General features: G+C 37.4%; 4 protein-coding genes across 4 annotated transcripts; 1 reads left to right on the top strand and 3 right to left on the bottom strand.

Annotated features, from left to right (window-relative positions):
- The first annotated feature begins 3076 nt into the window (after positions 1-3076).
- On the top strand, positions 3077-4630 carry LOC124407555 (probable 18S rRNA (guanine-N(7))-methyltransferase). The gene is made up of 5 exons (XM_046883804.1): positions 3077-3257; positions 3347-3384; positions 3573-3751; positions 3857-4283; positions 4446-4630. Exons 1-5 carry the CDS (start codon positions 3219-3221, stop codon positions 4588-4590), a joined length of 828 nt encoding a protein of 275 aa, XP_046739760.1. The 5' UTR covers positions 3077-3218; the 3' UTR covers positions 4591-4630.
- A 123-nt stretch (positions 4631-4753) lies between these two features.
- LOC124407556 (39S ribosomal protein L46, mitochondrial) lies at positions 4754-6623 on the bottom strand. The gene is made up of 4 exons (XM_046883805.1): positions 6467-6623; positions 5831-6181; positions 5527-5669; positions 4754-5257 (listed from the first exon to the last, which is right to left on the bottom strand). Exons 1-4 carry the CDS (start codon positions 6519-6521, stop codon positions 4982-4984), a joined length of 825 nt encoding a protein of 274 aa, XP_046739761.1. The 5' UTR covers positions 6522-6623; the 3' UTR covers positions 4754-4981.
- A 106-nt stretch (positions 6624-6729) lies between these two features.
- Positions 6730-8694, bottom strand: LOC124407554 (G/T mismatch-specific thymine DNA glycosylase-like). Its single transcript, XM_046883803.1, has 2 exons — positions 8625-8694; positions 6730-8570 (listed from the first exon to the last, which is right to left on the bottom strand). Exon 2 carries the CDS (start codon positions 8472-8474, stop codon positions 7182-7184), a length of 1293 nt encoding a protein of 430 aa, XP_046739759.1. The 5' UTR covers positions 8475-8570; positions 8625-8694; the 3' UTR covers positions 6730-7181.
- Positions 8695-8898: 204 nt separating this feature from the next.
- LOC124406484 lies at positions 8899-10567 on the bottom strand. Its single transcript, XM_046881910.1, has 3 exons — positions 9244-10567; positions 9049-9120; positions 8899-8969 (listed from the first exon to the last, which is right to left on the bottom strand). The coding sequence occupies exons 1-3, from the start codon at positions 10457-10459 to the stop codon at positions 8899-8901; spliced, it is 1359 nt and encodes a 452-aa protein (XP_046737866.1). The 5' UTR covers positions 10460-10567.
- Between the last annotated feature and the right edge of the window lie 2680 nt (positions 10568-13247).

Here is a 13247-nt window from a genome sequence, read left to right as displayed (position 1 = left end):
AAACGTTTTTGTACCATAGTCAGCGAGAGTATTGTTTTAGTGATTGCAGGCGGACTATCGGTACATCAACCTTTTGTAAGATGGATTAAAAACATCCTGAATTTTTCTAAGCGAGCTAAGCCTGTAGTTGATCGACAGTTGCCGGGCATTAAAAAATTGAAAATGATTCAAGATATATCATGCAAGCTGATTACGTTACGTTATGCCAGACTTTGAAACGTTATCAATTAAAGAATCGTTGGAATATGTTTAAGCCTCAGGTTTATCCACCACTTAAACGACATCATTGTAATTATATAATCTGTAGCTAAACACAATCTGTTTCTGCGAATGCTGAGTAAGTGATGGTAACCTGTCGCGATGCTCATTCCACTTTCAGCAACGTGCAAAATTTCTAACTTTGAGTGACTATGGTAAAATAGGTCAACTCTGATGAGAAATGAAAAAAAGAAAATGCATCGACCGAAAGTCAAGCACCGTTGAGATCGCGAATGAGCCTATCCATGCAGCTAAGAAATCGAAGATTTGTGTAACAATTTTTACCGCCACGCCACGTGACAAAGGAGTACCAGGGAAATACCCGTAACCTAAACACGTGCAAACTCACCGACGCTGCCGGGTAATGGAGAAGTTACTCGGATGTCTCTGCTTAACTCTGAAAAACGAAAAATTGAGTTCGAATTAATTTAGCAAATTGGATTTTCTATCATTACTGTTGTCTACTTCTATATTATACGCAACAAAATACATTAGGTTTCAAATGCAGCAAATTGAATTATCAAACAATAATTGAAATGAGTTTTCTCACCTCCTCCGGGTTGCTCCACACTTTACATGTATATGAAGTAGTTCCCGTAGTTTTCAGGTTGTATGGTGGTGACAAACTTTCCATTCTACAATGAGAAAATAACAAAATATTATAATAAAAGAACAGATATTGAATAAATGCACAAAATTAGTGAGCGGCTAAAATCATTTACGATCAAAAGGAACATGGTAACAAAAAATCATATCGATTATGTATACCTTTCAGTTTCATTCACTGCATAGCGGGTAGATTAATTTTTAGTTTGTTGTCAGAGGTCGATTGATTGGATAAGTCATTTGAGTCGTCGCTAAATGTGGTCGATAGTGCTGCAATATAGTGTGCCCCTGTTAACAAGTTAGAAAATAACAACATTTTATTAGTATTTGTTTCGCAAGATTAGACAAATGTTGAAAAATTACAGTTATTCTTTGTAAGGTGAAATAACACAATATTTTGTTAGTACTTGTAATATATCTTCAATAACAATTTGAACAGCATTCAAAATTCACCATAGTTATCCAAGACATAATATCTGTCTATCAAAAATAAAAAGTAGTTGACCATTTCGATTCTCACTCGAAATTTCGTAACGATTAATAACGCCGTGATGCGTTAACTTTTGTTCAACCGTAACAAAGGATTGCGAAATGGAGGATCCTTTCACCGGTCGATCCGCGAGAAAAAATTGGGAAACAGATGCAATTGCTTACAGTTTTGTCTTGCATAAAAATGAACACTATAATCAATGACGCAATAAAATTTTTATTTCAAAAACGTATCTCCACGTGAAAGACGCGATCCGCGAACCAAAATCCGAGACACAACTCGCACGAAGGTCACCCTCCGCAAGCTCGGCTTTTTCAGAATGTTAAAAAAAAAACGACAACGGGAGATTATCGGGTCATTTTCTTCTCACGAAACCCTTGTGACTATATGCAGCGTAGTAATTACACTCGATTCCAAGCTCATTTACACTTTTTGTGTCGTAGCTGGCTGCCTAAACGAACTAAGTGAAAATTGCAAACAAAGCAACTACGCACTTACCGAAAATCAGCCGCACAAACAATAACAAACGACATCCGACGCAGAGAGTCGAGAATCGAAATCGCTACAAGCTGAAGTTGGATAAAAGATTGAAAGTTTGACAATGAGACAGGGTAACTCACCTTCGATGTCCTCGGCTGTTTTTGTTTCAGTAACTCGGCTCTTTGCTGGCTCATACGCTGCATGCCGTCCGTATATTATTCACAGTGGGTTTCGTGGGCACTATGCACTGATCTAATCACGATACACAGCCTTTTTTTTAACCGTAAGGTATCGGTGCTTGGCCATGTCTTGAATACGTAGACTGTACACGGCGATTTAAATTCTTGACTTACGCGACTTGCGTGCTCTCGCCACGGCTGCTCGGAAGAGACTGACGCCGCGCCGCGCTGCGCTCGGAAACAAGTCTCAACCGGTTGGATCAAGATTCGAACCGCGCACAACCTGGTCAAATGATCGTAAAGTTGCCGATTCACGCGGATTCAGGCGTCGATTGAAATTATCTGGCGATTTCCGACCAAATAAAATATGCGTGAAGCTGATTTTTTCACGTACAGCAAACAACTAAATGTAGCAGCAGCGAAAATGCTCTGAACCCCCCCCCCCCCCTTCCCCGCCTCACCGGCGGTACTTTCGCACTTCCCGCCATCCAGACATTCTGATTAATTAACCAAAATTTAGAAACTAATAAGAATGCTTGGATGGTGAATAATGTAAAAAGAGAAATTACATAATCGGTCCCCTGAACTACTGATTGTGCGACTAGCTGTGCTTGCACGGTGGAATCTAGTGTCTAACATCTGGAAATTGTCGTGGAGTGGCGTACGACGTCACACTTCTGACAAAACTCGACGCCAAGTGATTTCACTGGTCGGATCAGTGCACTGATCTATCAATGTATCAGACAACTGACGTAAAAGAAAAGCGGCCAGGGTTGCGTATGTGTTGTACTCCGCTTTTCTACTCACCGTTTTTATAATTTAATGGATTACAAGGTTCTCCTTTTCAGAAATTTCCGGACTACAAGGGGTCGGTGGCAGCACTCTATAGTCTAACAAATTTGATAATCCGACACCGCCTTACAAAACATTTATCAGATTTAAGTTACCGCAGGTCGATTATATTATAGTAGAGATCGGTGATTGCATGGAACAAACCTTAGAGGTTGAAGTGGGCCAAACGTAGAGCGGAACTCGAAAGACCACGTGACAATCGAACTATCGATGCATTCGATAACTAGATCGACCAAGCCAAGGAACAGCCTCCTGACCTCGCCAAGCACGTGTCATGTCAAAGTGGTGCATCGTGTTGATAACTTTCTTTTTCGGAACTTGATTTGTCTCAATAAGAAACAACAGATTGAATCATGTCTAGACGACCAGAGCATTCGGCACCGCCTGAAGTGGTACGATTGGACATCCACTTCTACTGTTCATACGCCTGAATGACTTCTAGGTTATTGCAAATAATCGTCACGTTTTCTGTTGTTTACAGTTCTACAATGAAGTGGAAGCGCAGAAATACACACAGAAGTACGGATCTTATTTCGTGACAGTCTGTATCTTGCAATATTTTTATGGAACCGTTTTTTTCCTCAAAATTCGGGTACTCGTGGAAAAAAATTAGCTAAATTTGGGAGTAATCAACTGTACAAAATACCATGATGAAACAGAATTTACTTGAAGCACCCCTCGTTTTACTCCAAAATTTACATTTTTAGTTCTCGGATGATGGATATCCAGGTTCAAATGTGCGAGCGAGCCATTGAATTGCTATTGTTACCTGAGGACGAGCCATGCCTTCTTCTTGACATTGGTTGCGGATCTGGACTTAGCGGAAGTGTTTTAGAAGACCAAGGCCACACGTGGATCGGTATCGATATATCTCCAGCAATGTTGAGTATGTTTCGACAATTGATGTGGATGAAAATTATAAACAATGAAAAATTCCCAATGTTTGGGCACACTTGAGCATTAAATTGTGAATGTATTCTTGATGTTTCAGATGTAGCTAAAGAGCGGGAGGTTGAGGGTGATCTAATTCTCAGTGATATGGGACAAGGGGTACCTTTCAGAGCTGGCAGCTTTGATGGAGCTGTGAGCATATCTGCGTTACAGTGGCTTTGCAATGCTGACAAAACATCACACAATCCCGTTAAACGATTGTATCAGTTCTTTTCCTCCCTTTTCGCCTCATTAGGACGTACAGCTAGAGCTGTTTTTCAATTTTATCCTGAAAATAGCGATCAGATTGAGTTGGTCACAACACAGGCGACAAAAGCTGGATTCTTTGGTGGAATAGTTGTTGATTTTCCAAACAGTACCAAGGCTAAAAAATTCTTTCTGGTTCTGATGACTGGTGGTGCAATGCCTCTTCCTAAGGCATTGGGAACTGGTGATGACAATACTGTAGTGAATTATGCGTCAAAAAGGTGAGTGGGGGTACTAAAATTATACCAAATTTGGAAATCATGTTTAAGAAAAGTTATGAAATATTGTTCAAGTTTTGGTTTCCTTAATTTTTCTTTTGTTGATATAATTAATTTAATAATTGTATTGACTTACTGACAATTTCTTTTTTCTAAAAATTATAGAGAGCGGATTGTTAGGGTACGCGGAAAGCCATTAAAGAAAAGTAGAGAATGGATTTTGGAAAAGAAAGAGAGAAGACGAAGACAGGGTAAGGAGGTCAGAGATAATTCAAAATACACTGGGCGAAAAAGGAGCGGCCGATTCTAAAATCTCTTAATTCTGTCAACTGTAATTACTCGTAATAATAGTTTTTCTCAGCAACTTGGGAAATAAAAAATCTAATTTGCTATGAAACTTAGTGTAATTAATTCAAATCCTAGCGACAATATAACTTCTTAAATCATGTGCAAAATAAAATAAGTCAGCAAAATTATAGGTAACATTAGGTTGAAACTATTTTTTTTATTAAAACTAGTCATTTAAATCTAGAATACAATTCGGATTCATTATTGCAATTTTATTTAGCAGAGTATGAATCTTGATTATTGTAAGCTAATTGTGTAAACTTTTTCAGTTTCAAAATTGTTGGACATCAGTTGCACAAATTTCAGTGCTTTAGTTATATTATTTCTTTTTAAAAGCCTATGCATCAGTGTTCTCAGTCTTCATCTATCAGAAATTGAGTTACACTTTTCTTTAAAGGAACTGGCAGTGTGTTCTCCAGTTCCTCACGATCTAACCACTGGTATTTAGCTTGGGATGTTAAACTACCTTTCAAATATTTTGCTTGATAATAAAATATTTTTGCTCCTATCACACCTGTTTGTCTCAATGGTTGAGGGTATTTATACTTGTAAAAACCACACGGTGCGTTTCCATAAAACTTGACGTTCAGGGTTTCGCCACAGCTTTCTTTCAGCACTCTTTCTGCTGTCTGAAAGAACAAAAATAACTGCTCGTGAGTGGTATCAAAAGTATAAGCTTTCATCCAATAATAATTTCATTGATTGACAATGATACTGGTTTTTTAAAAATGTACGCTTTGCTACAGATTTATATACAATATATTTCAGGTTTCATAATCAGTTACGTATGTCAGAAGAGTAGAATTTATTAAGTTTCTGGGATTTATAAGCCATGAAACAAAGCTAAGAAGCACTTCAGTGTTTCCTTCTTTAATCAATATTATTCAAGAATACTTACTTGTCGCAACGTCTCCCCGTCTTTTCTAAGACCTTGTGGAGGAATCCAGAAAGTCTTCTCACCCACTTGCTGTTCTACTAGCAATACCAAATTTCTATCCAACTTGCGATCCAATGATGTCAAGTCATTTTTCTTATCTGCCTCTGTAAATTAGAGACAGTATCAATTCTAACACTGTTGGTAAAATCAAAACATGGTGAGTAAAAATTATCTATATAATTTGTCTCAAACACTTCGTTGCAAAATAAATATTATACGCACGCATTACAAAAAAACGTAGGCAGTAATGTTTAATTGACATTACCAGTTACCCTAGATCCAAATTGGAATTTCTTTAGTTCATCTAAAGAAGCATCTTCAAAATCTTGTGCAGTTTGTTTTATTGCATCTGTGTCAATATCCTCGGTGCCTGTCTTGAGACTTTTCTGAATTTCTTTATCTTTTTGATCCCTCAGTTCGTGATCAGATTTCATACTATTCTCAAATTCCACTTGATCAAGGTATTGTTGAAACTTTGTTTCCATATCATTCAAAGGTCTGGAAATCACCGGGTGTCTTTCGACACACACAGCGCTGAGTAGATCCCATTTTTCTTTTCCCTCTGATATTGTCTTGCTAGTTGTGGACGCATGGCGAGCTTCAAGTCGCATGAAAGCTACATGATGGAAAAAGTTTGAAATGAAAGCACGATCAGATATTTGCGTACATAAAATATTTCGCACAAAGATACGAGTATTATGGCTCTGTGAAGTAACGATTTAAAAAATGTTTTGCACACGATGAAAATTAATATAAATGATGTGCCGAACATCGAGTTATACTCTAATTAATCAATGAAATGATTACTGAAACATTTGAGTTGTAAGGCATAACCTCAAAATTTTTTGGCTAATAACAGAACGCATGAAGATGAATGGAAAGTTTATTACAAACCACTTACCGCTTAGGGAACTGATAGTTGATTTGGTGCACAAATGTAACGGGCCTTTAAACATTTTATTGCATGAATGTGATAGCTAGCCTACTTTATTCAATGTAAATTCGATGAAATCACCACTGCAGCTGATCGAAATGAACGCGTATAGCAGACGACAAACCCGAACATTACTATGTCGCACGCCAAAAACCGCGTTATTTAAATATGATACAGCTTCAGTCAGCAAAATCGTAATACCATCAATTAATTACCAACAACATGAAAGTAACACCGTCTGGTAAATCTGGAGATTTAAATCCTATTCAAGCTCCAGAATTAAACATTGGTTTCATGGTTTTCTGTAACCTTTTGTTGCTAGAAGCAAAATCTTGTTCACTGTTTGTTAATATTTGTGATCTGACATTCTATGTCGTAAAACTTTATAGAGAGGAAGGGAATTGTGACAAAGGTAGTGTTAATTCACACTTATATGCTCGACAATAATAACGTTTATATTAACTTTATGTAAATGGTACAAAAATAAATATGATGCATCATGTTAAAACTGCTCACTACGTCGTGATAGAAATTTTGTAACAATGCCATGCATACTAGCCAGATGGAGAAAATATTATTGATGTTATTCAAGGATCTTATGTACTTCTTTTTTTTTTTTATACATGAGTAGGAAAAATAGAAACTTTGGAAGATTATGACAGCGACAGAACAAATTCTTCTTTCAAGTTTCCGACTGCGTATCATTTACCCAACTTTTATCACTACTTAGCGAACTATTAGATCGATTCTTCTTCAACATAGAGTATCTCAGTTTTTTAACACGTGTCTTTGGTTCTATAGAATGAAAAATTTCTGATATTTCTTCTACAACTTCAACGGTAGAATTGTCTTGCTGACTATTCTCCCTTTGAGAAAGGCGTTGTTTTATCAAATCAACGAAGTCCACTTTTTGTTTCTCTTCCATTGTTTTTGCCGGCGTAGATAAACTCATAAAATTTCTTTCATTCTCATCACCATTATCCTTGTATAATTCCTCTCCTTGAAATGAAATATGTTTTCTATCTAAATCTGTCAACTTGTCGTGGATATTCGAAATTTTTGTACTTTTATCGGCATCATCGACACAGAGATTCTCATATTCCATCATCTTCTTATTGTCTCCTCCAATCCTCATCCTTTTCGCAGTACACTCAGGACTATTCATATCCGACAAACTTGCTTCCGAGGTATTCAAGAGGGTTTCTTTATTGGCCACCCTTCCACCGTGCATAAAAGCAGACACCTCTTTTCTCCGCCACATCTTAGACGTCGTCGGATCAAATATCTTACATTTGCCTTGAAAGGAAAATTCTCTTATATCAATATCGGATATTTTACCATTGACGTAAAACAGGTACTTTTTTAATCCCGAATAGAAGTGCAGCTTGTCGACCATCCTTGGAAAATGCGCACAACGAGCACTACTCGAAGGAACGACCCATATTGCAGTGTTGCCTATTCCGACGGGCTGAAGGCCGAAGCTAAAATCGGATTTGCCAGTTTTGTTAGAAAATACCTCGTAGATACCTTTACCATTAAAAATAGCAATTTTTGGCTGAAATAAAATGAGCTTCTCCTCGACTTTCTTCGCACCCTCTTTGATCTCGGATTTCTTCAGATCTGAAGATGATCTTGACGGCCTTTCCACGATATTTGTTAAGCCTATTCCATATTCGAGCAGCTTTGAGTCTTCGTCATGACTAAGGAGTTGTGGTGTTAGACCAGACGCATGTAATAACTTGTAGAAATGATTTCCTGGACCAGCATAATAACGTCCGCGATATGCAGCCGTCAAGCTTGGATTGATCCCAACGAATACCATATCTAAATTCTCCTTAAGAATATCCGGAAGCTTGCATGACTGTAAATCTTCCTCTGACAGTCCGTCAAATCTATCCAATTTTTTTTTCGGCTTCTGAGGCACTGCTGACAGCGGTTTTTTCCTCAGATTATTCAGACGCAAGGAAGAAGACATGCTCAATTCTAATGAACTTGATTTTAAATGATAAATCCATAAAGATTCGTTTGCACTACTCGATCTTTAAGTATTCGACCATTTCTTCGGAATGTGAAGGTTATTATAATCTATCGACGAAATATTTTTTCATTTGCGGGTTTCAAAGTTCGTAAAATTATGTTTTCATACAATTGTCAATTCACGTGCCAGTGACAGCCACAACAAGAATTACAGTGTAGTGTAGTCTAGTGTAGTGAGGACACATGTACCAGTATCAGTCGGCAAAGTAGAACACCACTTTTGCAGTGAATTCAACAGCGCGCTTTTCTTGAATATGTAGTTCCATTTTATACGTTAGTTATTGAATAAACATTTTTTATTTATTATTTTATTATAACTAATATATATTGATGATTCATTCGTGAAATATTTTACATGTTGTTTAGTAAGTAACATCTAAAATGGAATTTATTATTACTGCAGTAATAAGATCTGTTATATGATGCTGTACCGCTAAGAGATTTATATTAAGAAATTTTTCTTTTAATGTTATTGGTTAACAATCTACTATGAAAAATTGTGAGTTGCAGACGGTAAAATAATTCTAGCAGTAGGTAAGCAAATTTAAACCATTGTATCGAAGCACGCTGGTAAGTAACGCTATCTGTGTGAAGATTTGTAACCAATGTGTGCGATTTCAAAGTCTTCTGAAGCGCGAATCACTTAGAATTCTGATGTCGCATACGGATGTTTCTCATACATTTGAAGAAAAGTCTATTGCATTTACCTAAAAGTTTTCTGCGACATTGAAATTGCCAAACTAGTTCTAAAAGGAATGTGATACAGCTAATTATGAGACCTGTCGTTAGTATGTACCACGACAATTTCAAATCAGACAAAACAAAAGCTCGTGGGAGATCTGAGGACGATTTTAATTTTATGTATTTCACTTTCCTGGTGAAGTTTGATAGGCTGTTCTCGTACCATTTTTGAATTAATCCAGCTTCCAAAAGCCTATCAATGTAAGCATTAAATTGCTTCAAAAAAATCCAACCGCGGGGAACGATGTACGCCATTGAAAATGTACCGTGCAGAGACATTTGAATAGTGTAAGTTAACTCGGTGCCGTTGTTGTTGAGGAAAAGATTAGTTGATTCGTATCTTCCTCGACTTTCGCGGGCAAGAATTGCGTGATCCAAAACCCCGTGATTCAAGTCATAAGCAGTTGTCTCGTCCTTGGTACGGTCTATTTTTTTAAACAAATCCTTCAATATCGGATTATCCGTCTCTCCCAGAGCTCTTACGGCTCCCCAAGAACCTTCGACTATGGTTAGGCCGGATTCGTTCAATTCCTTTAAGCTTTTGATCTCTGGCCAGTAGGTGACTTGGGAATATGCTTCAAACAAATGACTCGTGAAAGCAGTCACCGCGATTATTGCGAAGAGTAATCCACACAGGACTAATAATCGTTCAGACAAAGGAATTATTGGGCGAGAGATGGGGTGTCCGGTCATCAGAAACAAGATGTTGATCGTCACCCAGCCAACTTGTCCGCAGAGATGTTCGTTATGTCGAAATTTTAATATAGAAAGCCAGAGAATAATTGATATTACAATTAGACATGATGTCGGAATCCAAACTCTATAATCAAAGATTCGGTACATACTCAACCATATTGGCACTTTCTTCGCTTTTGGTACTAAAAACTCTATTTGGTCGACTAAAACGGGAGACGTGAATTCGAATGCAGACGTATTATAACCGTCATAGGGCATAATGAACCTCATATTCGCAGCTATGTCAACCTCTCGCTTGGCTACTTCTTCCAGGGTTTGTAGGAAACCTTTTTTCTCTACAGTCCCAAAATGTTGTCTAGAATTTGGCTCGCGTATTTTAATTGTGGAATTCGTGTACTGCCCTATGGTGTCCAACACCAGTTGATCAACACCTTCAAACCGTGTTGTGTTGGGTATTGCGGTGGCCGTTGGTGGACAATGAAACATTGCCACTTTTATCGTATATCCATCTAGGCCACAGCCTTTCGAATAAAACTGATGCAATATTTGTTCGGTGTCTGAATTATGGTAAACTTTGACCTCTTCCGTCAGAGTATTGCATACCGTGACGTTTTCCAGTTCCGTGTCAATTATAATAATTTTTTCAGTCCCGTAAACACGCCACATTATTTTACAGATTTGATGGATTTCCATCAAACCGTCGAGATGTGTAATTATTACGAAATGTGATCTGGGATTCCACGGAATGGGGTGAACTTGATCCGGGCGGTAAAAAACAGAGTTTAATCTTGCACTGCTACCATTGACTATTAAAATGTATGACGTATTACAGTTACCCTGGCTGACTTCCAATCCAGGAATGAACGGCATCTGTTTGGGGCTTTGAACATTCTGAATCACAGTAACAGGAAGGCCTATCTTTATCTGTAATGATCGGATGAAAGGATCATACCATTCTACGGGTTCTTCGGTGAAACGATCGATCGTCACGGTGATGAATCCTTCGTATTGGAAAATACTTGACAGCAAATCCCATACGGACTTGTGTTCCTTTAAGCTTTCGAGTTTCATTTTTACATTTCCAATTGATTTCAGCTGATATTGACGGCAGTAACCCAAGTTCCATTGGACAACGATTGCCAGAGAAAAGAGTACCATTCCTCGAATTAAATTCATGGCCACTGGTAGTTTTTGTCCAATATATTTCTCTGATCCGTGTTCGTCACTCCTTCCCTGTGAACAGGTAGTGGTTAACCTTCGGAAAATACGAAAAGAATGATCCAATAGAAATTGAATCCTCGTCAAATAGGGAAAAAGAAGTATGTCGACGAAATACTTTTGCTGATAGATGTTTTTTGCGGAGGCCTAGGTATTGCCAAGTTGAAGAGAGGCCTACTTTTTCGTTTTCGAGATATTTGACTTGCCACCGACACAGTAGCAAAATACAACAATTTTCATGGTGTGATTATAATAGTATATATTCAATGATGAATTATTAGTTAGAACCGAGATATTTTAAAAACAAAACTTTTTAATTTTTTCGGCATGCAACACTGATCAGGATTTAATGCTCCTCTACGCAGAGTTATACGACAACAAACGAGACAAATAAAGTAACATGTTTTTGATGGTAAATCTAAGCGATTGAACAATCTGAAATTATATTTCTCCAAACTCCTCATTCTCCATTCCTCTGAATTCTCTCATGCAAATCTTTTCAATACGATGAAATAAAATACAATGAAATAAAACATTTTGCTCTATAAAATTATAAGTGTACGTTCTTTTTTTAATTTGACATGCAGATTTTGTTTTTTAATTCATTATCTGATCGAGGTGAAATCATAAGGATTTGTTCGAAACAGCAGTTCTTCCGATTTATTACGATATGCTCTCAAATTTTACGCCGTCGAAGGATCATCGTATGGTTTTTGTAAGAAATTAAATAGGTACAAAAAAATTTGGGGATAAATCTCGTGAAAATTCAATTTTGACAATTTATCTTAGCAAAAACGTCTTCGTGAATTTACTATTAGTTTGCTGATTCACGGCCAGAGTTCTTCTCCACACTCAGCCTAAAAAAACATAAAATGACTTTTAAAAGTGTTTTCAATCTATCAATACCGCGCTACTTCAAAAAGTTTCCGTATACTTTGAAAAAGTTTTAAACATTTTAGCAGTGGCACAGCGGAGCTTCAGTCGTTAACAGGCTGTTGAATTTTGCATTATTCAAAAAATCGGTCGGCTGAAGAATCCGATAACTATAAGCGAGCAATCTGCTTTATCTCAAATATCTCTTGTGCTCATTATTGGTACAAGTAAATTGAATCGTTTCTTATCAATAAAAGTAAATACTTAACATCCCAAAGTGTTGCCAACACACGTATAATATTTTCAATTTTCCTTTGAATTTAGTAAAAAAATGTCAAAAGCTTTATTTCGTCAACGTATACCCATTTTTCCCTGATATAATATGAGAATTATGAGCAAAGCTTTTGAAGAAAAATGAGGAAATACTGACGCTTCTTCTGCGCACAACTCGATAAATGATTTAAGATCCGTTCTGGCAGTTAAAAAAATGAATTTTCATTAATTGAAAACTCGCCGACAAACCAGTTTCACGGGACGAGACGAGAAAAAATTCACAAAACAACTTTCAAGTCTTATTCTGGAGTCTGTTCTCGAAGAGGAACGAATTGTGCGTCGAGAACAAGAAATGCAGAACGACTGGACAAGTGCAAGCACTATACAGACAGGGCTTGCAAGCTGGAATATAATTAACCTGCAGCTGCATATTAGGTGCCCCATTAACCTTCCGTAGCTGGGGAAACTCTGCCATGCCACAGTTTCACATCGTCTAATAAGCACCCTCAAAAGATTGTACCGATATTCTGACACCCCCAACGATAATTGGGGGATGCATCGTACACCAGGACACAATGTGCACGTGACTATGAAACGTCAGTCCCTGCAGTTGTTCAGGACATCCTGTATTGTTCGTTGTTCTTTTTCTTTTTTTTTTTTGTATTTTTTTATTACATATAATTATATACACCTGGAAGAATCGTCAGAGCTTTGAAAATTAGAAGCTCACTAATTATGTGAACTGGGTACAGACATGCGATCGTAGTTGACGTAGTTGTCATGTGCATGCTTGTTCGAAAACTAGCCATCGATTTTATAATTTGGAGTATTTTTCACGTGCTGGAAGAAAGAAAAAATGCAAGTTCAATAGAATGACGGCAATTGGTATCAACTATTCCAACAATCATTC

The sequence above is a fragment of the Diprion similis genome, chromosome 6, assembly GCF_021155765.1.
Source record: "Diprion similis isolate iyDipSimi1 chromosome 6, iyDipSimi1.1, whole genome shotgun sequence".
NCBI classification, from domain to species: Eukaryota; Metazoa; Arthropoda; class Insecta; order Hymenoptera; family Diprionidae; genus Diprion; species Diprion similis.
The sequence above is the reverse complement of the archived record's forward strand: the minus strand, read 5'-3'. Positions and strand labels throughout refer to the sequence as shown.